General features: G+C 38.4%; 1 protein-coding gene across 2 annotated transcripts in view; it reads left to right on the forward strand.

Annotated features, from left to right (window-relative positions):
- Positions 1-24,227, forward strand: part of NUP155 (nucleoporin 155) — a 59,359-nt gene extending 35,132 nt beyond the window's left edge. Inside the window, exons 22-35 of one of the 2 annotated variants that reach the window (XM_030567830.1) lie at positions 3,618-3,751; positions 5,454-5,645; positions 6,405-6,543; positions 8,666-8,801; positions 9,584-9,737; positions 10,081-10,185; positions 10,361-10,515; positions 12,320-12,449; positions 13,122-13,235; positions 13,828-13,948; positions 16,438-16,548; positions 18,104-18,240; positions 21,034-21,140; positions 23,751-24,227. In XM_030567830.1, coding sequence (XP_030423690.1) covers positions 3,618-3,751; positions 5,454-5,645; positions 6,405-6,543; positions 8,666-8,801; positions 9,584-9,737; positions 10,081-10,185; positions 10,361-10,515; positions 12,320-12,449; positions 13,122-13,235; positions 13,828-13,948; positions 16,438-16,548; positions 18,104-18,240; positions 21,034-21,140; positions 23,751-23,889 — 1,874 coding nt within the window. In that variant the 3' untranslated portion in view covers positions 23,890-24,227. Of the gene's footprint in view, positions 1-3,617; positions 3,752-5,453; positions 5,646-6,404; positions 6,544-8,665; positions 8,802-9,583; positions 9,738-10,080; positions 10,186-10,360; positions 10,516-12,319; positions 12,450-13,121; positions 13,236-13,827; positions 13,949-16,437; positions 16,549-18,103; positions 18,241-21,033; positions 21,141-23,750 lie in introns of those variants that run through there. The other variant, XM_030567831.1, reaches the window with a different exon arrangement.
- Positions 24,228-27,085: the final 2,858 nt, after the last annotated feature.

Genomic DNA, 27,085 nt, shown 5'->3' on the forward strand with positions numbered 1-27,085 from the left:
CTTTCTGCTTTGTATTTGATGGATGACATCACTCATCCCAGAATACAAATGTATATCCTGTTTAGGATGAGTTCCAATTGGATACTATAAGATTTAGTATTCAAACTAGCTCCTTAAAGCAATTCACAAACAACTTTTGTCTGTAAAATGAATATCAAATTATTAAAGATAGTATCATCTAGCTGTCAGAGGTATGGCAAACCACAGGTCACATTTCTCCATGACATTTCAATAAATTAAACTAATTAAAGCAGTTTTTAAGCTGCTTTCTCATCTGTGAAGAACCAAGTCAAAATCTTGTGTAGTTGCTTATGTTTTCTCCATCCTGTTTCTTACACTCAGAAACACTGGAATAAAATAAAAGCTAGACGGTTGTCTGTACTCTGGTCTTTTGGGGAAAAAAAAAAAAAAAAAAAGGCTCCAGAGGTGACCCTGGCAATTACAGGCCGGTTAGTACCAAGCAGATTGGTTGAAACTATAGTAAAGAACAGAATTATCAGACACATAGATAAACACAGTATGTTAGGGAAGAGTCAACACAGCTTCTGCAAAGGGAAATCATGCTTCACTCATCTATTAGAATTCTTTGAGGGTGTAAGCGGACACGGGGACAAGCGTAATTCAGTCAATATAATGTAATTGGACTTTCAGAAAGCCTTTGACAAGGTCCCACATCAGAGGCTATTAAGCAAAGTAAGGAGTCGTGAGATAAGAGGGAAGGTCCTCTCGTGGATCAGTAACTGGTTAAAAGATAGGAAATGTATGGCAGGAATAAATGGTCAGTTTTCATAGTGGAGAGAAGTAAATAGTAGTGCACCCCAAGGATATGTAATGGTTCCATTTCTGTTCAACGTGTTCATAAATAATCCAGAAAAAGGGGTAAACAGTGAGGTGGCAGTTTGAAGACCATGCAAAATTATTCTAGACAGTTAAGTCCAAAGCTCACTATAAAGAGTTCCAAAGGGATCTCACATAACGAGGTGACTGGGCATCAAAATGGCAGATGAAATTCAATGTAATGCACAGTGGAAAACATAATATCAACTATACATACAAGATTATTGGGACTAAATTAGCTGTTGCCACTCAAGAAAGATCTTGGAGTCATGGACAGTTCTCTGAAAACATTCACTCAATGTGCAGCGACAGTCAACAAAGCTAACAATGTTAGGCACCATTAGGAAAGGGATAGACAATGAGATAGTAGCATTGTGATATTTTCTCTGTAAATCCCTGGTGTGCCCACACCTTGAATACTGCATGTAGTTCTGATGGCCCCATCTCAAAAATTGTATATTAGAATTGGAAAAGGTACAGAGAAGGGCAGCAACAATGATTAGGGGCATGGAACAGTTTCCATATGCAGAAAGATTAAAAAATCGGAGACTGTTCATCTTAGAAAAGAAACGACTAAGAGGGGATATGATACTGGTCTATAAAACCATGAATAGTGTAAAGAAAGTGAATAACAAAAGTTGTATTTATTTCTTCACATAACACAAGAACCATGGATCACCCAATGAAATTTAATAGGCAGCAGGTTTAAACAAACATAAGGAGATACTTCACACAACTCACTGTCAACCTGTGGAACTCGTTGTCAGTGGATATTGTGAAGGGCAAAATGTAATTGGGTTAAAAAAAGAATTAGACCCATCCTCTGTGAACTTATCTATCAGTGGCTATTAGCCAGGATGGTTAGGAATGCAACCCCATGCTCTGAGTGTCCCTAAACCTCAGACTGCCGGAAGTTGAGACTGGAGGAGAGGAGACGGATCATTCAGTAATTACCCTAGTCTGTTCTGAAGTATCTGGTACCAGCCACTGTTGGAAGACAGGATACTGGACTAGATCGACCATTGGCCTGACCCACTATGGACATTCTTATGGTCTTTCTCCCTTTTTGTCACAAGTCTCTATACATAATAGGGTCCTCTGTCCATGACTAGGGCTTCTAGGTGATACAGTAATACAGATCATATTTGTGTCATGCTAATTCATAAAATTGTCTGTTTTTGTTAATCATAGTACATAGCAATTTACCTTTTCTAAATGATGCAATAACATTAATCCAAGCAATTCTTCTGTATTACTCCCCATTAATTGATGAACTGAGACATGCAAAGTCCAGCCATCAAGAAGATAGCAGAGCTCGGTTTAGAACTCATGAATTCCTGTCACCCAATCCACTAGACTATGCTTCCTCCTTAAATATAGGTATTAGCAGGGCCGGCGCTATCATTTAGGCAGCCTAGGCAATCGCCTAGGGCGCCAGAATAATTGGTGGGCACCGTTTTGCTGGAGGGGGCCGCAGGCAGCTCCGGTAGAGCTGCTGCAGTGGTGCCTGCAAAGGGTCCGCTGGTCCACGGCTCCGGTGGAGCTGCCACAGTCGTGCCTGTGGATGGTTGGCTCCTCGCACGGCTCCGGTGGACCTCCCGCAGGCACCACTGCGGCAGCTCCACTGGAGCCATGGAGCACCGGATCCTCCGCAGGCACCACTGCGGCAGCTCCACCGGCGCCACGGGACCAGCGTGCGGGGCGGCGAAATTGCCGTGCGCCTAGAGCACTCAAACCCCTAGCGCCGGTCCTGGTTATTAGACCTCAGCCAGCACTCAGAAACCAGAGAGGTTGAGGGGTTACTCACGGAGATGCAGCATGAGATCTGTTCACGAGCTATCTGGTGCACATACACAGCAAGGATCAAAGTTCTTTAGGTTTCTTCAGTTTATCAATTCTCCCATGCTTTCTCTCTCATTTCTGTAACAAATACTAACAATAGTGTAAAAAAACCCAATCTTTAAATAGAATAAATGATCAACTGCCTATTCATGTTTTGTTATATTTTAATGTGTGCATGCCAAAACTGAAAAACTTCCTTTCAAAACATAGTTGTGGTTGCCAAGTGACCAGCAGTGGTTGCATCCTTCATAACATGCAAGCACTTTACCAAAGAAGTGAATTAAGGACATCATAATTATTACATTTTCTACAAAATCAACATATTATATCCAATATAAAGACATTCATATTTCATCATAACACACCCTTAACTCCAATACATGGATTGGGGTGTTTTTACTTTTTATTTTTGTTACTTTGATTTCATATTTAAGTGATGCTGTTAAATAGAAGATGCTAATAGTTAATGTATTACTATTATCAATAATTTATTTGTATTACCATAGCAGTTATAAATTGAAAGAAATTAAGTACATTATTTATAATTGCTGTTTCTAGAATAATTTAGTATAGTTTGTTGAATACACTCCTTTTTTGATTTATGATAAATTACTAATCTGGACTTCTATTTGAGGCTGGTCAATTTATTAAATCAGTGTGCACATACAGAGCTATGTTTATTTTTCAGAAAAGTCTTCTGTTGTGTTTGTAGTTGGAGATCAGTGGTGACAAATTAGTATCTGTTTTGGGAAGTGTTGAGATTTAAAGGTCCACACAAACAGGAATGAAAATGAAACATCAAACAGCAAAGAGAGAGGAAAAAACTCCTTAAAAATATGGGGAAATGTCATTGTAAAACAAAAGTTGGCTTGGTAACTCAAGAAGAGCACATGTAGTACCTGAATAAAAAATTACCCATGATCTATTCAATGTTACAGCAGAGGCACAGTTAACAGAGAAGACCTCACTTCAAGGGATCCAGCAACTTGTTCACAAAACCTGCCAGGCTTTAGCTTTGTGGAAACTTCTCTGTGAGCACCAGTTCAATGTTGTTGTAGGTGAGCTTCAGAAGGTATGGTTTAAACTTTACTAAACAACAGTATGTTTGTTAGGTTTTTTTTAATTGATTGCATTTAACAAGTCTGGACTTCTTACATATGTATTCTAAACAGTGTTAATCTAAACCATTTAAATGGACTTCACGACCTATACAGCATGTACAGAGATTTCCAGAGTTCAGTTTTCTTGGTGTTGCAAGTATTCTGTTAAAATAAAATCTAATGTGTTGCTCTCATGCCCCAAACTAATTAACATATTTGAGATGCTATTAAGTAATACTGGATTTGCTGTTTTAAAACTCTGCTTAGAAGTTAATATTGAGTTTGTTTTCTAATCATTCTGTCCTCACTTTGCCATTGAGCAAAGTCTGGGAAGTGCAGAGTGAAGACAAGGGGCCTGAACTGAGCCTGCATAGAAAATGCACTCCCTGCCTTCTGGCTTGCAAAGGTCTAGCAGAGGAAGAAAGGCCCAGGTACCAGAGGCTTCAAGTCCCAGCAGTTTTGGGATGTGAAGGGCTGTTCAGTCCTCTAGGAAATTTGTGCAGGAACTTCTGCTGCTGCTACCATTAAGATAACTGGCAGATGTGTCAACAAATGCTGCATCAAGTAGCTCAGGAGACACCTTTGGAATCTAAAGCCTATTTGAAATACAGTTGATTTCAGTGACAGAGAATGTAGAACTGAGGTCATCTTTATAAAGGAAAGAAAGTAACTACGTTTGTCTTGTGTAAATAACATGGCGTGTTCTAAGTTGACCATCAATAACAGCTTTAATCAAAGTTGTTTTGTTTGGCAATGAAAAACATTGCACCATTAGCACCAATCTAGCATCAGCAGTTAATTTATGAGTATAAGTAATTCTGTCCTGGTGATAGGATAATTTTAAATGTGATTTGCAGAAGTGTGTGTGTGTGTGTGCGCGCGCGCTGAGGGAAAGTATCTGTTTTATTTGTTGGTTGAAATATCAACATGGGAAGTTTTTCTCAGTCCTCACTTTTGAGGTTGAGTGTGATTGTTTTAAAAAAGACACATTTCTCCAGTGTTTGTCAAGAGTTAGTTAACTAGCTGTTAAAACTAACAAACAAAAAACCCTTCTCTTGCATTCTTGCAGCTTTCAGTCTGTTGAGATATACCACTCGTTCGCAAAAAGATTCACACGACTAGATATTTATAATATTTTTTTAAAAACAGGATGATAACCTTTAATACTTTATACAAAAAAGGTGCAAACATGCATAATTTCCTTTGAGTCCAAAGTCCTTTGAGACACCTGTATTCATTTATCCATGTCTCTTAGATAGATATATGAGCCCTAGAATGTCTCACAATGTTTAACATACTCATCCTCACAACTGCCCTCTGAGGTAGGGACACAGTATTATCAGCCCATTTTACAGTTGGGGAACTGAGGCACAGAGACTTCAGTGACACAGACTTCAGGTCACACAGGAAGTCCTTGGCAGAGCAGGGAATTTCACTCTGCTCTTCTGAGTCCCAGGTGAGGGCCATAACTGCTGGATCATCCTCTTTAATGTATTTCTATTTTAGTCTTTAACATGCATTAAAAAAATGTGCATTGATTCTGTGAATTTTAATCATTGAAATTTGTTGTTTATTGGGAAAGCAGCTGAATTTGCTTCTATTATAATAATTCTGTTTGGAAATGTGAGAATGCTGCATCTTTGGAAATGTAATGGATTTTTTTTCTTCCCATAGGAATTTAAAGAGCATTTGAAGATTACTACTTTCAAAGACTTAGTAATTAGAGACAAAGAGTTAACTGGAGCACTTATTGCCTCTCTCATTAACTGTTACATCAGAGATAATGCTGCTGTGGATGGCATCAGTTCACATTTACAAGACATATGTCCACTTCTGTACAGTACTGATGATGCTGTTTGTTCCAAGGTATAATGTACTTTTGATTCTCTATGGTGAAAGTGAGAGGAAGACAGAACTGTTTTGTATAATTGTTCTTTTGCTGTAGCAAAATGCCATTGTGCATTTTATATTAATCTCACTGTATCCTCTTGGAGCTCAATGTAAATCTAGTAGAAATTACTTGAAAATGTGCTGATTATCATTACTGGTCTTCCATCCAAACTTGCAGAATATTAGGTAGTGTGATCAGATGAGCACAAAATGTTTGTGCTCTTGACTGTCAGATTTATTTGCCATTAAATGACATGTCATTTGGTAGTGATACAATAGCTAAATGCCCGTTTTCCATCATGAATCTACTTTTAATTCCATCTCCAACTTTATTTCCTTTAGATTTATATAATAGTTAAAAAGGAATCTATATGAAACTTCTGTTGCCCTACATTTAAGCAATCTTCCAACACTGTAACTCACCTGGGAGCATTAAAAACAAGCATTCAGACAGGAACCAATTCATTCAGTTCAGTCAGCCAGTAAACCAGTAACAAAAACCTCCTTTCATCCCTCATCATTGATAGAGAATCTTTCTGCCTAAAACTTGACATGTCGTCTCTGGGCAGAGAACTTTTCTTTTTTTTTTTTTTTTTTTTTAACGTGAAGTGATAGGATCTGTAGTACTTCAGGCTTTGAAACATGAGTTAACAGAGTGAGTTATTGCAAAGAAAATCTCTTTGACAGTGTAACTTAAATTAGTAAGGATTTACATTTCCAATTGTTTCACTGTAGGCAAATGAATTGCTTCAGCGGTCCCGACAGGTTCAGAGCAAATTGGAAAAAGAGAAGATGCTAAGAGAGTCATTGAAGGAGTACCAAAAGATCAGCAATCAAGTGGACCTTTGTAATGTCTGTGCACAGTATAGACAAGGTGAGAGGCAAACAGCACTAGAAACTTGACAACTTTTGAATTCAGTCTTCAGTTCAGACTCCATTTTTTACCTCTTTTTGGCACTTCAGATCAGGGCATAGTATTCTTGGAGTATCCAAGAGATAATCCAGAAGAATATACGTATAGGTAAGAGGAAATGAACACATGGAGACAGAGGGGCTTATGTATTAATTCACATTCTAAATTTGTTAGCTCTTTACCTATTATTGATAGTCACATTTCAGGGTGGAAGGAATCTAAGCAGCTCACTTACATTTGTCCATCAATAGGCTTAATCTGTAATGATTCTTCTTTTCACCATAGGATCATAGGACTGGAAGGGACCTCGAGAGGTCATCTAGTCCAATGGTTCCCAGCCAGGGGTCTAGGGCCCCTGGGAGATGCAAGCAGGTTTCAGGGAGGTCTACCAAAATAAACTAGAAAGCAGGGCCGGCATTAGACTCACAGGGGTGCATGGCAGAAGGCCGAATCCCAAGCTCTGCTGCTCGAGGCTGAAGCCGAAGCCCGAGCAACTTAGTTTCACAAAGTTCCTTGTGATTTGAGGCCCTGGGCAGTTGTTCTGGTTGCTATCCCCTAATACTGGCCCTGGCTTTTAATCGTCTGAAAAACAGTTGTGGTGGCACAGGTGGGACATGAAATTTTTATAACATGTTGGGAGGGCCTCAGAGTCTAGTCCCTTGCACCCATAGCAGAACTAAGTATTATCTAGACTATCCCTGACAGGTGTTTGTCTAGCCTGCTCTTAAAAATCTCCAATAATGGGGATTCCACAACCTCCTTGGGCAAGTTATTCCAGTGCTTAACTACCCTGATAATTAGGAAGCTTTTCCTAATATCCAACCTAAACCACCCTTGCTGCAATTTAAGTCCATTGCTTCTTGTCCTATTGTCAGAGGTTAAGGAGAACAATTATTCTCTATCCTCCTTATAACGATCTTTTATGACTGTTATGTCCACTCAGTCTTCTCTTCTCCTGACTAAACAAACCCAGTTTTTTCAATCTTTCCTCATAGGTTGTTTTCTAGACCTTTAATCATTTTTGTTGCTCTTCTCTGGACTTTCTCCAATTTGTCCACATCTTTCCTGAAATGTAGCACTCAGAACTGGACACAATACTCCAGTTGAGGCCTAATCAGCACAGAGTAGAGCGGAAGAATTAATTCTTGTGTCTTGTTTACAGCACTCCTGCTAATACATCCCAGAATGATGTTTGCTTCCCTTTTTTTTTTTTTTTTTTGGCAACAGTGTTGCACTGCTGACTCATATTTAGCTTGGGATCCCCAGATCCCTTTCTGCATACTCTTTCCTAGGTAGTCATTTCCCATTTTGTGTGCAACTGATTGTTCCTTCCTAAGTGGAATACTTTGCATTTGTCCTTATTGAATTTCATCCTATTTAACTTGTTTCGGTTTTTCATTTCTAAAATTTTAGCGTTTTGTTATCCATTCCATAAACTGATTATTCTGTGCATAAAGAAGTTTTCCTGATGTCCATTAGTTCCATGTTTTCTATATCCCTCTGGTGTTTGAGCAAATTTCATCCATAAATAGCTTATTGTTAGCCCTTGCATTTTATACACAGCAAAATCTTCTTTTTGTTTATGGCTTTTCTTGATTAGATTTGAGCAACTCAGGCATATTTTTCCTATTTAAAAAATATTCCTGTGCACTGTTCCGCATTTTCTAAGTTAAATTGTCAAGGCACTTAACCATTTAAAATTATTTTAACAAAACACCTAGGGTAGAATTTAAATGACTGTTTATTGTTGCAGGTGTTGTCTCATACCGTACATGTTGTTGAAAGATGTCTGTGTTAACGTAGCATTCGGAGAAAATAAATGCTTTTTGTAGATAATCATACAACTGCTGTAACATTCAAAATTATTTGCGCCCCAGTCCTTCAAATGTATAACTTTAAGCATGTGAATAGTCCCCTAAATTAAGCATGTTCTTAATTTGTAGGATCAGGGCCATTGGGAATGTGGGGAATTCTTGCATTCTAAAATGGGAAGTGTGGAATATATTAGTTCAGTATTGGATAGTAGTTTGCAATATGTTTAATATTGTGATGGACCAAACTCTCAGTTCTTCCTTATCTCAAGTGCGTTTCTATGAGGGTGTGGTGGAACTGTCTCTTACTGCTGCTGAGAAGAAGGATCCTCAAGGTCTCGGACTTCATTTCTACAAAAATGGAGAACCTGATGAGGATATTGTTGGACTCCAGGCTTTCCAGGAGAGGCAAGTTTTCAGGATATATGGGAAATTTTATTCAAGGCAATTTACTCATAAGAACTTAGCAGCTGATTTGGGTGGGATGATAGATAAGCCTTCTAGAATTAAGAGCAGGATGAGAACATATTTTTCTCAGTGCGTGTTCCTTAGATATTGGTAAAATGTGCCATCGTTATTTGGGCCAAAAAGTTATTTGATTATAGGCTGTAAAATATGGTTTGGGAAAGGTTGTCTGTGATCTAACCTTTATATAATTGAATTAACCTGTAACTTGTTAAAAAAAAAAAAAAATGTGGATGATATTCCAGATTTTAACTGTCCCCCTTTGCAGCACTATTGTTTGGGGAAGCATTGACTTTGAGAATATCTGTAAAATGTTGGCCAGCTCTAGTCACGTTACTTTTTTAATGGAAAATGTTCCATTATGAAAAGTATGACCTGGGTGAGGAGTAGTATTCATAGCGTATAACCCTTAAATTATTTCTGATTGGGAATAAGCAGCCTACAAGGCCTTTGCATCCTGCCCTCCTAACTGAAAGGAAAATAGCATGTTAGCAGTTACTACTGAAGTGGGGAATTTGCACAACAAAGTATTTGTAAGAAAGATTATTCCAGAAGAGAGAGAGTGCTAGTAAATTACATTGATTCAGCTGACTGGGTCCTACAAAAACTTTTCTTTTTAGTTTCAGAAATGTTTTTCTGATGTATACAGCAACCTATCTTGTGGGAACAAGGATCTCACAGATATCTGTAACTTAAACTGTTCTTTGTCTTGCACCGACTTGCAGGTTAAACAGTTACAAATGCATCACTGACACCCTTCAAGAACTAGTAAATCAAAGTAAAGCTGCTCCTCAGTCTCCCAGTGTACCCAAAAAGCCAGGCCCTCCAGTGTTGTCATCCGATCCCAATATGCTGAGCAATGAAGAAGCGGGACAGCATGTAAGAAGTTTACAAAAAAGATATAGTCACAACTATCTTGCTCTGTAAATACTAGGCAAGGCTTAAGTTAAAAAGCTACCAGTTTGTTTCCTGAGGGCTGTAAAACTTCTTATAAAAAGTTTGTACAACATATTGTTGCAAAGTAAATTAACGGAGAGAAAGTCAGGACTTGAACGTGTTTCAGTATGTGAGAAGATAGGTGTTCATAAAAATTACTGAATGTTAATATAGATGTTGACACATATAAATATGCAATGTTTGTAAACCCAGTGACAAAGACTTTGAGCTATGTATGAAATGTGAACAGTTCTGGAGTAACAGCTTTTGACTTTACTTCGTTTAGTTTGAACAAATGCTAAAATTGGCTCAGCGTTCAACAGATGAACTCTTCTCTATTGCTCTCTACAACTGGCTGATACAAGCTGATCTTGCAGATAAACTGCTACAGGTAAGATCATGCAAAACAAACATACTGAAAAAAAAAATTTTGTAGGGTACTTCTATTAGGCCAAAAGAGTTGATTGTAATACTGGCTAAAAACACATACACTAGGAACAGAGACGTTTTTAAGGATGCTTTAAAAAAACAAACAAACTCAACTGTGGTTTATATGATTGCTGCAGATTACCTCCCCATTTCTGGAGCCGTATCTGGTGCGTATGGCCAAGGTTGATCAAAACAAAGTCCGTTATATGGATTTACTGTGGAGATACTTTGAGAAGAACAGGAACTTCAGTAATGCAGCCAGAGTGTTGGCTAAATTGGCAGACATGCATAGGTATGGACACTTTGTAATCAATATATTATTCCTAGTATTGAGATAATAAAAGAAAAGTTAATTTGTTTAAAGACTAAACAATAAACAAAAACCTAAAATAATATTATATGAATATCAGTTTTTAACCTGACCACTATTAGAATGATAAAATGGAAATTGTTGCGTATTTTATACAGAAATAAACAAGTTACAGTATTAATGTAGCTGTTGAATATTAAAATGGTAACTTAGTTACATTGTGTATTTTATTATATAGCTTTATGTAATAATTGTAGAGTAGCAGTGGGAGGAATGTCTTACAGATGGGCATGTGCAAAGTGTTATTTAGTTACACTTTGAGTCAGTGTCAGAGCCAGGAGAATTTAGAAGTCCTGCTTCCTATGCTCTCTTTAGTATAACTATTTTGGGGACACACTTTTTTGACAGGATTACTGGCCTAGTGGCTAGGGGGGAGCAGTAGACATGATATCTCTTGACTTCAGTAAAGCTTTTGACACAGTTCCAAATTAGAGAGACAAGGTGGGTGAGGCAATATCTTTTATTGGACTAACTTCTACTGGTGAAAGTGATGAGACATGTGTTGATCAATAAAAGATATTACCTCACCCACCTTGTCACTCTAATATACCGGGACTGACATGGCTACAAACCACTGCATACAACAGTTCCACATGACAGTCTCATAAACAAACTAGGAAAATGCAATTACTAAAAGCTGGATATTATAGTACCCACAAATGGTTGAAAGACCTACTCAAGGAGTAATTATATGTGGTTTGGTGTCAAAATGGTAAGCCATGTCTAGTGGTGTCTCGCAGGGGTCAGTCCAGTATTTTGACTTGGATAGAGGAATGGAGAGTATGCTTATTAAATTCGCAGATGACACCAAGTTGGGAGGTATTGCAAGCGCTCTGGAGGACAGGATTAGAACTCAAAATAACCTTGACAAATTAGAGAATTGGTTTGAAATCAACAAGATGAAATTAAATAAAGACAAGTGCAAAGTACTACACTTAGGAAGGAAGACTCAAATGTGCAGCTACAAAATTGGGAATAACAGGGTAGGTGCTAGTACTGCTGAAAAGGATCTAATGTTTATAGTTGATCACAAACTGAATGCTTCAACAATGTGATGCAGTTGCAAAAAAGGCTAATGTTCTGGAGTGTAATAACAAAAATGTCATATGTAAGACACTGAAGGGACTAGTCGCACTCTGCATGGCACTGGTGAGTCCTCAGATGGAGTACAGTGTCCAGTTGTGGTCTCCACACTTTAAGAAAGATGTGGAAAAAATTGGGAGAATCTAGAAGAGAACAAGAAACACGGTAAAAGGTTTAGAAATCCTGATTTATGAGGAAAGTTTTAAAAAAAACCCCAAATCTGTGTATGGTTGGTCTGGAGAGAAGAAGATTGAAGGGGGGACCTGAAAACAGTCTTTAACTATGTTAATGGCTGTTATAAAAAGGATGGTGATGAACTAACCTTCCTTTAGTGGACATGGAGAACAAGAAGTAATGGGCTTAATCTGTAGCAAGGAACACTTAGATTAGATTTTAGGAAAAAGTTCTAACTCTATGGGGAATTAAGCTCTGGAATAAGCTTCCAAGGAAAGTTGTGGAATCCCCATCACTGAAGGTTTTAAAAAACAGGTTGGACAAACACCTGTCATGCATGGTCTAGGTTTATTTGTTCCTTTCTCAGCACAGTGGCTGTTCCAGTCCTCTCAAGGTCCCTTCCTGCCCTACATTTCTGAAAGTCTGTGTTCTAGGCATGTGGCTTACAGTCTGAATGTTTCTTTTACAGCACAGAAATTCCACTTCAGCAGCGTCTTGAGTATATTGCACGTGCCATTCTGAGTGCCAAGAGTTCCACTGCCATATCATCGATAGCTGCAGATGGCGAATTTCTGCATGAACTAGAAGAGAAAATGGAAGTAAGAAAAAATGAAAAACCATTTTCCTTAGTTGCTATTATAGTCTTGTTTGTTTATGGTACTGCCTAAGGACCAACCAAGAGTGGGGGCCCAACTGTGATAGGCACTGTACAAACACAGAGCAGCACAGTCCCTTCCCTGAAGAGATTAAAATCTAATAAAGAAGACAGACAGGTTGCGGGAATGGGCTATAGCACACAGAGTGAATTGTGTAATGGCAGCAAACATCGTGTTAGTTCCTTAATTATTTTTTGGGAGGTGGGCTTCATTAAGGAGGAAATGGAAAGAAAAGTGAGAAGAGGAGGGGCCTTGGAGGGAAGGAGAATGGATGGGACAAGGGAGAAGGAGGGACAGGACAAGGGAGAAGCTATGATGAAAAGTTAATGTTTCTATTAGTATCAGTGTTAGCATAGGTCTTTTGTATTATTGGCAATTACACTATTTTTTTTCCACTAATGTAAATGCAAAAACAAACTGTTTAGGCTGAAATGCATTGTCCCAATAAAAATCAGTAGATCCAGATGCACTCACTTTAGTAGGACTATGTCTCTAACATATACTCATGGAATTTCTATATTCAAATGTGTTAGAATCAATTCTAGGTTTTTCCAGGTTTCTATAGCTTTGGATGAAATGAATGACTCTTGAATTATCTTAATTTTTTTAAACTAGGTGGCTAGGATACAGTTACAAATAGAGGAAACATTACAGCGGCAATATTTCCATCATTCTTCAGTACAAGATGCAATTTCCCAGTTGGATTCTGAGCTGATGGACATCACCAAGGTGATTGGAAATAAGTTGATGTTCACCTGACTGCTCAAACTACTCATGCAAAAAAATGCAATATCTCACTCTTAAATATAAGCTTTTCTAGTATCTGAGAATGACATATTCCATCAAATTGTTTATCAGCCATTAGCCAAAAAAAGTCTCATTGAATTCAGCATTCTATTTTCAAAATTTATATATATTTAGGTTTAGCCTGTCTAATCTTATCTTTTCATGTTTTACCTCCAATAAGTTCCTCTTTTTCTTTGTGTTGTCTGCTGTAGGAAACATATGTTATGTTATTTACACAATGCATAGCTTCTTTGATTTTGGAGGTGTTGAATTGGCAAGCATTCTAGTTTTTTCCTAGCTTGCTTTAAAATTTTAAGATTGTATGGTGATACAGTGCTGACTTGATTCAATACAAATGTTCTTCATGCAATATCTGTCAATAGCTATTAAAATGCACCATCTACTATTTTGGCTTAGTTTCACTTTGTGTATGTTGCATGTTAATAAATAACTGTTCTATTTAATTTCACTCTGATAGTAAATCATCTTTTTTTTTTTGACTGAAATATCAAACTCTGTCTCTTTTTTATTGCAGCTGTATGGTGAATTTGCTGACCCTTTCAAACTCTCAGAGTGTAAGCTTGCAATTATACATTGTGCAGGTCATTCAGACCCTATTTTGGTGCAGACTCTTTGGCAAGAAATAATTGAGAAAGGTAAGTCTGGACAGACTGGGACTGAAGTAGCTTAGAAATATAGAATAACTGATAATGAATGAAAGCATTTAGTGCCAGTGATCTTGTGCTGCTGTTAGTATCCTATCCTCATGAGATGTTAAGTAAATCTTTAGGAATATTTTGCGCTTTACTTCATTGAATGTGAAACCTAAATATTAACTTCAGAACTTAGGAATTTTGTAATAATTCAAAGGTTTATTATTTAAACAAAAGAATAGTAGAAGTCCTCATCCTCTGCACTCACATGGAGCTTATTTTGAGATTGGGGCTTGAGTCCGTTTGTATTGCAGCAGTAGAAGTACATTTTTCTTCCAGTTGTGGACATGGCAGTTGAATCTTTCTAAAGATTTAGGAGCTGTGTTAACAGCGAGTGGAATGCAGCTATTTGAATCAAACACAGACATGTTATAACATAAGTAGGGAAAAAAAGCACTTATTTTCCATTATAATAATAAATACGTTCATTTGTTAGTAGCATTATCTGTTTACACAATTTTTTTAAAAATGGCTTTATTAAGTGGTATGTTGAAATTGAACTGTGCTTGGGTTTTTGAGCCTGCCTGTTAATTCAGTAATGTTAACATGATTGTTTCCATTGCCTAACAGAAGGTAGAAATCAAACATTTGTACAAACAAACCTTAGGATGATTTACATGTACATGTGACTTGAATAACCCACATTATAGATGGGCATTTTTTTACAGCACATCCTCCCACTCCATTAATCATCTTACTCCCCTTCATTGTCTTATAGAATCATAGAAATATTGGATTGGAAGGGACCAAGATAGGTTATCTAGTCCAGTCCCCTGCATGGAGGCAGGAGTAAAGTATTATCTAGACTATTCTGGACAGATATTTTGTCTAACCTGTTCTTAAAAACCTCCGGTTATGAAGATTCCACAACCTCCATATGTAGTTTGTTCCAGTGCTTAACTATCCTTCTCAGTTAGGAATTTTTCCTAATCTCTAGCCTAAATCTCCCTTTCTGCAATCTAAGCCGCACACTACTTGTCCGATTCTCAGTGGATAAGAACAATTTAAAACCCTCCTCTTTATAACAACCTTTTGCCCTACTTGAAAACTGTTATCATGTCCCACCTCAGTCTTCTCTTCTCCCGACTAAACAAACCTAGTTTTTTTCAGTCTTTCCTAGTAGTTCATGTTTTCTAGACCTTTAATAATTTTTATTGCTCTCCTATGAACTTTCTCCAGTTTGTCCACATAATTCCTGAAGTATGGTGCCCAGAACTGGACACAGTACTCCAGCTGAGGCCTTATCAGTGCTGAGTAGAAGAATTACTTCTTCTTTCTTGCTTACAACACTCTTTCTAATACATCCAGGAATGATGATTGCTTTTTTGTTTTTGCTTTGCAACAGTATTACATTGTTGACTCCTATTTAGTTTGTGATCCACTAGAACACCATCTCCTGCAACTCCCCCCAGATCCTGTACCAATTATGTGCAACCATGCCTCTCTTCAAGGAGAGTCTCGACATAATGTTCTCTGGAGACAGAAATGAGTTGCCAAATGGCAAAAGAAGATCCCTCTAGAGGGCAGAGTGTGCTACCTCCTCCACCCCACTCCTACCCCCCACTGATCCCAAACCCCTGATCACCTGCTTGGCAGAGCAGAGCTCTGTTTATGCTCCTCTTGGTTGCCATTGTACTGGGGCATTTCTAAAAGAGATGGCTTCAGAAATCCTGCAGACTTTCATCTGAAGGTTTCAGGATAAGAAAATCATAATCAAAATGTTAAGTAAAGCTATGCTGAGAAGGATTAAAGCCTTAAGTGAATTTAGTGTTTATGAAAGATTGCCAGATTGACATCATGGAAACTGAAGTCTTCTGTTTATCCGAAGAAGAGGTAGAGCACTGGTTCCAGCAGTACAGGCTTCCCAACTTGGCTCTGCCAGTTTGCCTTAACCTCTATAGTGAAGAAGTAGTTCACTTTTCTTGCCCATTCAGCCCTAGCTTTTATATTGGAGATTGCCAGGAAAGTTGTTTCACAACTGTTGGTGATTTTACAATGTATGCACTTTTCCACTTTGGGTATTGGATTGAAACTGCAGTTCATTTCACATAGGTCTCCCAAAAGCTATTGGATAAGACTTTTTAAGATATTAAAGCCATTTGGTCATGTATATTAGTGGATTCATGTGAAATTCAAGGGAATACTAAACCTATTCATGTAACATATATGCATTCATATGAAATCTGAAAGTGTGTTTGCATTTCCACATGCATACATACTGACTTCCCACCAACAGTAAATGTAGTTATGTGTATGCCCTAAAGAATATAAAAGTCAGGGTTAGAAAAGACTTGCTTGGAGTGTCAGTAGTAAATGCAAATACAACACTGTAGTAATAGGTAATGGCTGTGTTGTGTTTTTTTTTAAATTTAATTACTCTCGGTAAACTTTAGATTTAAAGGTAGATTATATGCCTAACTGTTCTCTTTCAGAGTTAAGTGACAGTGTGACTCTGAGCCCAACTGACAGAATGCAAGCTCTTAATCTAAAGATGGTATTACTTGGAAAGATATACGCTGGGACACCTCGTTATTTTCCTTTAGGTAAGCAATTTAACAGAGTATTTGGAAGAAAAATAGGCATTATGGCAGTGGGTTCAAAGGCCTCAAGTACTCCCTAAGCATTGAAACATACATACTTTATTCAGTGTTTAAACTTTGTATGATGCTAATTAAAAAGCAACTAAATTTACCTGTATATATAAATGCTGGTTTTGCATACGTTAAATAAATGTTAGCTTTACATGCTGTACATTTTATACAAGATAGAATCAAAAGAACATAGTGAAACAAATATTTTTTTGAGATTATTGGAAAATTGCCTGTCTTTTTCTTCTGAAAAGAGAGACAATTGTAAGATTACATTTCTAAAGAAAGCTGTATTTCCTCCGCTGTCTGTAATTTTTAATCACTGTTTTTATATGTGAAATTTTCCCTTGTGGCTCGAACAGTAAAATGAAATCAGTTTTTATTAAGGTTTACTATTGCAAAGATGATAGTGATTGAGGTTGTTGAGTATATTAGGGAATCCCTGATGATGGGTTTTAGGGCAGATGGCTGGTCTTTTCTTTGTTGTCTAACAGCAAGAATTTGGACAATGGGGTTGTGGTGCTTATTATCACAGTCACTTTGGATGATTGGAGAGAGTGGCTAGAACAAGAGAAGAGACAAGATTGTAATGGTAAAATGTATATTGATAATACAGATATGATATGGTAATTCTTACATTCCTAGAAGTACTTTTCACCCAAAACTGCAGTTAATCTAAGTTCTGAAATGGTCTTATTTTGCTATATTCAGACAACAGCTGAATTTATTTTTGGACAGTTACGTAAACTAGACGTTGAAGGGCAGAGCGGTCTGTTTCTATTCACATACTAAGTATATGCAAAGTATGTGTTTATTTTGTACAATTGTTAGACTCTTTATGTATCTACTTGCAATATCTATATATGTGATATATCTACAGAGGCAACTCCATAAAGTATAATATAGGGGAACTCTGTGTTCTTTATGAGATTGGGGTCTGTGTTTTCTTCTTTGAGATACTCAAATGCCATCGTGAAGAAGATATCTGTGTAAAAACCTGCATGGATATATGTCACTCTAAGCTTTTGCAAATACTAGTTTTATGTTACAGAGAGTTAAACACAGTATGGATGTGCTAGTATTATAGATAAAGACAGACTAGTCTGGCTGTCTAATAGCAGTGTGTTGTGCTGTCACAGGGAAAATCAGAGTTGGGCTATTGAATTTCCCTTGCCAATAGCATAGCCTGAAACTATCACAAGGACAATGTGCTAAGCCTTTAGTAACATAGTGTTGTTTCTCCTGAGTAACACCTCTTGTGATGCTCATAACAGCATCTGACTCTGGAAAGCAGCCACATCTTGCATATCCTCTCGGCCTCAGTTTTCCCATCTGTAAATTCTGGGATATCCCTTATGCACTTTGTAAAATGCTTTGATCTCCACAGTTGAAAGGTTCTGTGTAAGGAAGGATATAACTAAACCTTGTGTAGATACCTAACATTCATTAGCTTTGTTAAACTAATATTAAAGCAAGATGGAACCTGAACAGGCAGTTCTTTGTTTTTCAGATTTCTTAGTGCAGTTTCTAGAGCAACAAGTTTGTTCTTTGAACTGGGATGTGGGATTCGTAACACACACTATGCGGGAAATTGGAGTGCCACTATCTAGGCTACTTGAAGTGTATGATCAGTTGTTCAAAGCACGGGTAAGATTAATATTTGAGCTGAAATTTTATCTTCAATATTAAATTCTAAAATTTTACATGAAAGTTAAAATGAGATCTATCAGACATTTTAATAGACCTTCGGATTTTGAAATACCTTACTAGTTTAAAAAAACCTCACTGTTTCTGATCCTAGTAGGCGAGAAAAGCTATTAAACTCTGATATTCCTGTTACTTCAGCTACAGATGATCCCCCTCCTGTCATAAATAGGATTAAAATTATTAGAATTTCTGCATTCAGCATGGACAACAGGTCTTGGATTCCTGAATCTGATTTTCTTCTTTCTTAGGGGTAGTCCATAATGGGAAGATCAACAGAAACAGACAAGCTATTTCATCTTTCTTAGCTTATTAATTTCCCTGGGTTATGACTGGCACAAAGTATAAGCATCACTTCCTGCCTTTTTAGTTCAGAGTGTGTGTTTTTTCTCATTAAAGAACAAAGATAATTTTTGTGGTTCATTTTGCCCTGTCACTGGCTCCAGGTGTAATCTATTGAGGGGTCCGTGCTGCTCCTGACTGGTCCTTCTCAGTTTGTCCCAGGTCAGAGCAGTTCTTGGTGTGACTGGTTGTCATCCCTGAGGTGCAGTCTGGGAGCTGGGAACCATAGTGCCCCTCTAAGACACACAGCTAGTTGGGGACACAGCCATCCTCACCCAAGCCCTGTAATAACCCAACAGCCGGTAGTACCACTCACCCAAACTGGGCAACCGGAGTGCAAACAGCAGACACCGGCCAGTTTTCCAGCTCCCCAGGCATGCGTCCCATCCCCCCCAATATATCCACTCCTCCCTCAGTGTGGAGAGGAATATGCATACATGTGGTAAGCAAGCTGAGATATTTCACCAGACACTTCACTTAAAGCACACTGGTTTAGGTTAAAACATAAAACACGTTTATTAACTACAAAAAGATATTAAGCAATTATAAATGATAGCAAACAAATCAAAGCAGATTACCTAGCAAATAAACAAAACTGCAGGCTAAACCTAAAATACTAAAAATCTGACTGGTGATACAAACAGGCTTCAGATTCTCAAGGTGCAAACTGCACTTCCTTTTCAGCGTGGGCTCCCCACCCCTGTTCCAAGAGCTGTTCCTTAGAATCTTCTCCAGTTGTTGAGTATTGGGGAGTGAAGAACTACAGATGATGTCACTCCCTGCTTTAACATGTGGCGGGATCCCTTTATTCCAAAAACAGTTCCTAGCCCATTTGTGGAAAAATACAGGTACCCAAAATGGAGATCGGTGTCATGTGGTTTGGTCACATGCCCTACTGCATCATAGCGGCATTACTGGAGCATACTCAGGAAGGCTCACCAGGTGGGGGATAACCTTCTCCTAAGGCTTGTTGTTTTTCCTAATGGCCCATTACCCTGAATGCGCCCTTCACAACCAGCTGTCTAGGCTGGAAGTGTTTTGCACAGTGGGTGATCAATGAATCATGGAATCCCAGGGTTGGAAGGGACCTCAGGTCGTTGTCTAGTCCAACCCCCTGCTCAAAGCAGGACCAATCCCCAACTAAATCATCCTAGCCAGGGCTTTGTCAGGCCTGACCTTAAAAACCTCTAAGGAAGGAGATTCCATCACCTCCCTAGGTAACCTATTCCAGTGTTTCACCACCTTCCTAGTGAAATAGTTGTTCCTAATATCCAACCTAAACCTCCCCTACTGCAACTTGAGACCATTACTTCTTGTTCTGTCAGCTGGTACCACTGAGAACAATCTAGATCCATCTTCTGTGGAACCCCCTTTCAGGTAGTTGAAAGCAGCTATCAAATCCCCCCCTCATTCTTCTCTTCTTCAGACTAAATAATCCCAATTTCCTCAGCCTCTCCTCATAAGTCATTTGCTCCAGCCCCTGATAATTTTTTTGCCCTCCGCTGGACTCTTTCCAATTTTTCCACATCCTTCTTGTAGTGTGGGGCCAAAACTGAACACAGTACTCCAGATGATGCCGAATAGAGGGGAATGACTACATCTGAAATACAGATATATAGTCAATATTTATAACTTTAGATAGAAAAATCATGCATGCATACAAATAAGATAATCATATTCGGCAAATCATAACTTTTCCAATGACACCTCACGTTACTCATCTTGTACAAAATGCATCGCAATTATGCCATAATCATATCATCATCATATTACTGTGATGAATATGGAGTGTAGTGTCACACTTGGGCCCATGCCTCTAATTGAGTCTAGCAGTCTCTGTTTGTGGAGGCAGCCGGCTGCAGAGCTGTCACCCCTTCTCTGTCCCAGGCCTTTCTGCCTCCCCTTTCTTTTCTGTAATCTATCCTTTATAGCAGCAGGCCTTGTTTCCTCTATTCCTCAGCTGTGGATGCCTGTCTTCATAATTGGGAGCTGGGGCAGCTGCATGGGGGTGTAGTAAAGCTGCTTCCCTGTAAACAGGAGAGGCTTTCCTCACCTTTCTGCCTATGCTCAGTATGGTGTTTGTAGTCCCCATTACATATCCATATCCTACCAAACTATTCAGTAGTTCAGAGTGTGTTGGAATTATACAAAGTCTAATATTTACAGTACTGTTTGATGAATGTCATGTGTTTTATATTTTCAGTAGTGGAAACCCATGCAAGTGTAACTAACATCCAGTTCTCACTTTTTTTCATTCTTTTGCTGTAATACTGCAATATTTTAAATGTTTGATTTAACACAATTTTTATGTACTGACATCCTCTACATTTCCCTATTGATGAATCAGAATTAACTTAGTACTGCCTCTCTAACTTGATTATAATCTTCTTTTAGGACCCATACTGGAGTAGAATGAAAAAGCCTTTACACCTTTTGGAATGTATTCATGTATTATTATCGGGATATGTACAAGACCCCAACAAAGTGCTTAACTTTGAGAGGTAACTATAAACAAGTGTTCTGCAAAACTTAAAAATATACTCTCAAGTTATTTGTTTTGGAAGCTCCAAAGCCCTTTGGGTCACTGATTTTAAAATCCAACTCAAGGTAGAGTCACCAAAAGTCATTGTTACTCTTACAGTTGTTCAGAAGTGTGTATTGGGTAGCAGTTCCAATTTTAGGTGAAGGGGTTTTAATTATTATTATGGTGCTTGTTTTTAAACAAATTGTGTCTGACTTTTAAGTAAATGTTTATAGTTCTTAAAAATGTGGACTCCCTCGAATTAGATCAAAAATTGGCTGCCTCTTGAAGCTTTATGTTCAAGAATCAGATTCACAGTGATTGTGGTAAATCTTTAGTGGCAACTGGCCCTCTCTACAAACAACTTTCAACCTATATGGTACACTTAGGGTATTTTTGGTGTATATTTTATGAACCTATTTTCAATTTTATACTTGTCAACTATTGATGGAGCTTGACTAAAATCCAGGTATGTGAAGAATTTACTTAGGTGTGAGATGAAATCTTGGCCCCGTTGCTGTAATGGGAAGTTTTACTATTGTCTTAACTGGGGTTAGGATTTTACCTATGGAGTATGAATTCTTCTACCCCTGGAATCACTCATAGACTTTAAGGTCAGAAGGGACCATTATGATCTTCTAGTCTGACCTCCTGCACAACGCAGGCCACAGAATCTCACCCACCCACTGCTGTAACAAACCCCTGACCTATGTCTGAGCTATTGAAGTCCTCAACTTGTGGTTTTAACACTTCAGGGTGCAGAGAATCCTCCAGCCAGTGCCCCGTACCTCATGCTGTAGAGGAAGGTGAAAACCCCCCAGGGCCTCTGCCAATCTGCCCTGGAGGAAAATTCCTTCCTGACCCCAAATATGGCGATCAGCTAAACCCTGAGCATGTGGGCAAGACTCACCAGCCAGACATCCATGAAAGAATTCTCTGTAGTAACTCAGATCCCACCCCATCTAACATCCCATCACAGGCCATGGGACATATTTACCGCTAATAGCCAAAGATCAATCAATTGCCAAAATTTGGCTATCCCATCATACCATCACCTCCATAAATGTATCAAGCTTAGTCTTGAAGCCAGATATGTCTTTTGCCTCCATTGCTCCCCTTGGAAGGCTGTTCCAGAACTTCACTCCTCTAATGGTCAGAAACCTTCTAATTTCAAGTCTAAACTTCCTGATGGCCAGTTTATATTCATTTGTTCTTTTGTCCACATTGATACTGAGCTTAAGTAATTTCTCTCCCTCCCTTTTATTTATCCCTCTATAGAGAGCAATCATATCTCCCCTCAGCCTTCTTTTGGTTAGGCTAAACAAACCAAGCTCCTTGAATCTCCTTTCATAAGACAGATTTTCCATTCCTCGGATCATCCTAGTAGCCCTTCTCTGTACCTATTCAAGTGTGAATTCATCCTTCTTAAACATGGGAGACCAGAACTGCACACAATAGTTCAGATGAGGTCTCACTGGTGCCTTCTGTAACAACACTAACACCTCCTTATCTCTGCTGGAAATACGTCGCCTGATGCATCCCAAGACTGCATTAGCTTTTTTCCACGGTCATATCACATTGGCAGCTCATAGTCATCCTGTGATCAACCAGTATTCCGAGGTCCTTCTCCTCCTCTGTTACTTCTAAGTGATGCATCCCCAGTTTATGACAAAAATTCTTCTTGTTAATCCCTAAATGCATGACCTTGCACTTTTCACTATTTCATTTCATCCTATTACTATTACTCCAGTTTACAAGGTCGTCCAGATCTTCCTGTAGGATATCCCAGTCCCTCTCTGTATTGGCAATACCTCCCAGCTTCGTGTCATCTGCAGACTTTATTAACACATAAATAGTTCCTTTGGAACAGGGTTCAGGCACTTTGGCAGGACAGTGGAGGGAAGCTTGCAGTAAATCTGTCTGTGTAATGCCCATTCTGGGAAATGAGGACTATTTTCCAGGACTGACAATCCAGCATCTTTTTACAAGCGTAGGATTTCACTTAAATGAATAAAATAAGAAAAGCATATTTTTAATTTTAGGCTTCCCCTTCCTGCTGTTGAATTATGTTTATATCTTCTTATTTTCAGTTTTTCCATTCCATTTTGTATATGTAAATGTGCTTTTCTTTACCAAGTTTACATTCATGTTCACAAATTTAACTGAATAAAACTAGTTGTTTGTTTCCTAACAAGTCAGCATAGTTCTTCACTGAGTGAAGGGGTACTTCTAAATTTATTTATTGTTATTTATTAGATAAAAACACTAGCAATTATTCAAACAAATATTTCACTCCTGAACTGACAAGAGCTACAAATTTGGTTTTTGAATTACTGCAACTATTAAAACTCAGGTGAATAGAAATGATTTAACAAGTTCCCTGTATGCTTCAGTCACAAACGTTAGATTTAAAATATTTGCTTTTCATTTAACTATGTGTTAGAAAATTTAAAGTTAGCAGATTTGGGTTTTTGTTGTTTACAGATTATTCCATTACTATCAGAAGGAATCCCACTTCCTTTTCTTACATGGATTTTAATAAACAAAAGCAAAATGAGTTTTCTTGACAATTTTTTTTTCTTCTTTACAGACGACGATTCACAAATGTATGTTTGGATGCTGTCAGTTGCTACCTTGTTGAACTTCAGTCTATGAGCCCTACACTAACAGTGAAGACCACTATTGGGAATTTTAAATCCCTACAGGCTAAATTAGAACGGCTGCATTGACTAATATGATAAAGAACTGTTAGTCCAGAGAAAATGAATTGTTAAATGGAAGCTCAGATGTCTGCACTGGAATCTGGAAGAACAAATGCTCAGAAGGAAGTAGGGGAAAATTAAAGTTCCTGCTGCAATTATTTGTGCGTTCTATGTTCTTACTAATCTACAGTTATCTACCAATAGTAGAATGTATATTTGCCAAATTATTAATTTCTTTTGCTATCAGCACACTTTTCTAACAATGGAAAACTTTTTATACGGCTGAAATAAGATACTTTGTATAATTGCTCCCTTGAGGATTAAATGTATTTGGAAAACATTTTTTTTTCTTTTTTCTTTTTTTTTTTACTAAACATAACTTACATAATGTAGTGGAGGAAGTAGTGGGGTGCAATATCAAAAGTGAGCATACTGTATGTTCTTTGTAGCTTATTGACAAATATGAAAAACATGAAGAGAAGGTACTGGCAGGCGGCAAGAAGAAGAGAATTACAAATTGGAGAAAAGTTGTCTAGCTGGCCTCAGACCTGGTTAGACCTAGGGTTAGCAACACAATCTTAAAACTATCTCTGTACGTTATCATGTATAATGGCTAACTTTTTGATAAAGACAATATGTTCCATGCCTACTATTTACTCAAAAATTGACACCATAATAGAATTATTAGGACTATATTTCAGAAACTAACAACATAATTTGCTTGATCTGGATTTGGAAAAAAAAATACACTAATAGAAGCAAACATTGTCTCCCATCTTTTTCCTTAATATAAGTTATGCTTAGTATAAGTTATGCTTACAAGCCCAGGCAAAACTCTCCAGGAGCAGAGGAGCAGTTCACCCCTCATCAGGACATGTATGGGACAAACCCAGCCCAGCCTCACAGGAACAAAGGACACTGGTCTACGAAGGGATAAAGGATCTGTTGGACTCTTGAGTGAGTCACCCCCCTTCCCTTGGTCAGTTTAGGACTATGAGGTAATGCTCACCTGAGTCTGAAAAGGGGAGTGGGGGCAAAGTCAAGGGGGAAGAAAGAACATGATAAAAGGGAGAGACATTTGCCATGCTCTCTCTCTTCCACCTCCATCTACAGCCACCAAAACACAGTAACTGAAGCGCTGATCAAAGTGGAGAGCCTGGCTGTGGTGAGAAGCATCTAAGTTTGTAAGGGCACTGAAAGTGCTACGATCAGCTTAGCATTTTGCTTTTATTTCATTTGACCAAATCTGACTTGCGCTTTGACTTATAATCACTTAAAATCTATCTTTTGTAGTTAATAAATTTGTTTATTCTACCTGAAGCAGCATGTTTGGTTTGAAGTGTGTCAGACGCTCCTTTTGGGATAACAAGCCTGGTACAGATCCATTTCTTTGTTAAACTGATGAACTCACATAAGCTTGCAGCATCCAGCAGGCATAACTGGGCACTGCAAGATGGAGGTTCTTAGGTTGTGTCTGGGACCGGAGATAGTGGCTAGTGTCATTCAGTTGCACAATCCAAGCAGCGGCTGGCCAAAAGTGCTCACGTAGCTGGGAGCAGCTTACATGCTAGATGCTATGTGTGAAGAGCCCAGGAGTGGGGGTTCTCACAGCAGAGCAGGGCAAGGCTGGCTCCCAGAGTCGAGGATTGAAGTGAACCAGCAGATCACTGGTCCAGATAACACCAGGGAATGTCACACCTACCCATCTCCCACGAGGAATGGGACCCGGTGGGGAAGGATTCTGAGGCATAACTCTTGAGATGGCTCCAGGCCCTAAGGAAAGCTAGCCACAAAAAGCCTCACCAAAGTCGAAGTACAGCTTCTGTACTCCCAAAGCGTGCAAAATGGTTTATATATAAAAAGGCTAAAAAAGGAAAGAAAAAGCACACAAAAATCCAGGAGAGATGACTCCTCTTCCTTCTCCTCCTCTCTCTCTTCTACTAAAGAAGGTGAGCTGTCTGGCTCTGAAACCTGAGCAGGTTCCTGAGAGTAAGCCCCAAAGTAAATTTTTCCCCTCAAAATCCTCCTGAAGCTGCAATACCCTTCACTCCTTTGAGTAAGTAATTATGGATGAATGGAACAAGCCTGATAAGAACAAAAATATTAAGAGAGACCTCAGGATCTATAACATTCAAGAACCAAAGGGCTCTTGATGCCACTGTAGCATCCTTTGCCAGGGATATGGTTATTCCCTTCAAAGGGGAGTTCTATAAATATTTCTGTTCTTTATTTGGGGATAAATCAGATGATATAGTCTCTTCATATGGAGATAACACTCTTTCCATTCCACTATTATTTCAGGAGGATGTTTAATGGAAGATACTGAAATGAGACATTTTTAAATCAGCAAGCCCAGATAACTTGCATCCAAGCTGTTTTTAAAGAGCTGGCTGAGAAGTTTACTGGATCGTTGTTAATTTTCAGTAAGTCTTGGAGCACCAGGTAAGTTCCAGAAGACTGGAAGAAAGCTAATGTTGTGCCAATTTTTAGAAAGGGTAAACGGGGTGAACCAGATAGTTATAAGCCTGTAAACCTGATATAGATCCTGGTTAAAAAATAAAGCAGCTGATACTGGACTTGACTAACAAAGAATTAAGGAAGGCTAATGTAATTAATGCAAATCAACATGGATTTATGGAGAATAGATCCTGTCAAACTAGGTTGATATATTTTTTGATGAGATCACAAGTTTGACTGATAAAGATAAATAGTGTTGACATAATATACTTAGATTTCTGTAAGACTTTTAACCTGTTAATGTACAACGTGTTAATTATAAAAACTAAGTAAGCAAAGTCTGAATGAACTCTACCCTAACAGCTAGTTGGGGAGGAGGAGAGACTTCAGTAGCAAACTGTACTTATGTTAATACACTTACTCTGCATAGGTATCTAGCAGATAGGAGCTGTGTAGCTCCAAGTGATCAACTTTGGCTCAAGTTGGGTTACACATCACTTTAGTACTGAATGCAGGGGTAGTGAAATGTTATCGATGTTGTTGTCTTTATTGTCTAAGCAAAGGAGAACAACTGTGCTTAACTTGTCCCAAATGAGGGGGTCAACCTCAACTGAACAGACTTCATTAAGCCAGGGTCTCGAATGCCCTGTGAAAGCAGTGAGGGATGGGGATAGGTGTCCCAGCCAGGAGATATGGACTCTTTTGAAGGGTCTCTGGCCTGGTTTAACCTGTTCTTCCCCACTGTTCAAAAATAGAGTTAAATAGG

The sequence above is a fragment of the Gopherus evgoodei genome, chromosome 6 (assembly GCF_007399415.2).
Source record: "Gopherus evgoodei ecotype Sinaloan lineage chromosome 6, rGopEvg1_v1.p, whole genome shotgun sequence".
NCBI classification, from domain to species: domain Eukaryota; kingdom Metazoa; phylum Chordata; order Testudines; family Testudinidae; genus Gopherus; species Gopherus evgoodei.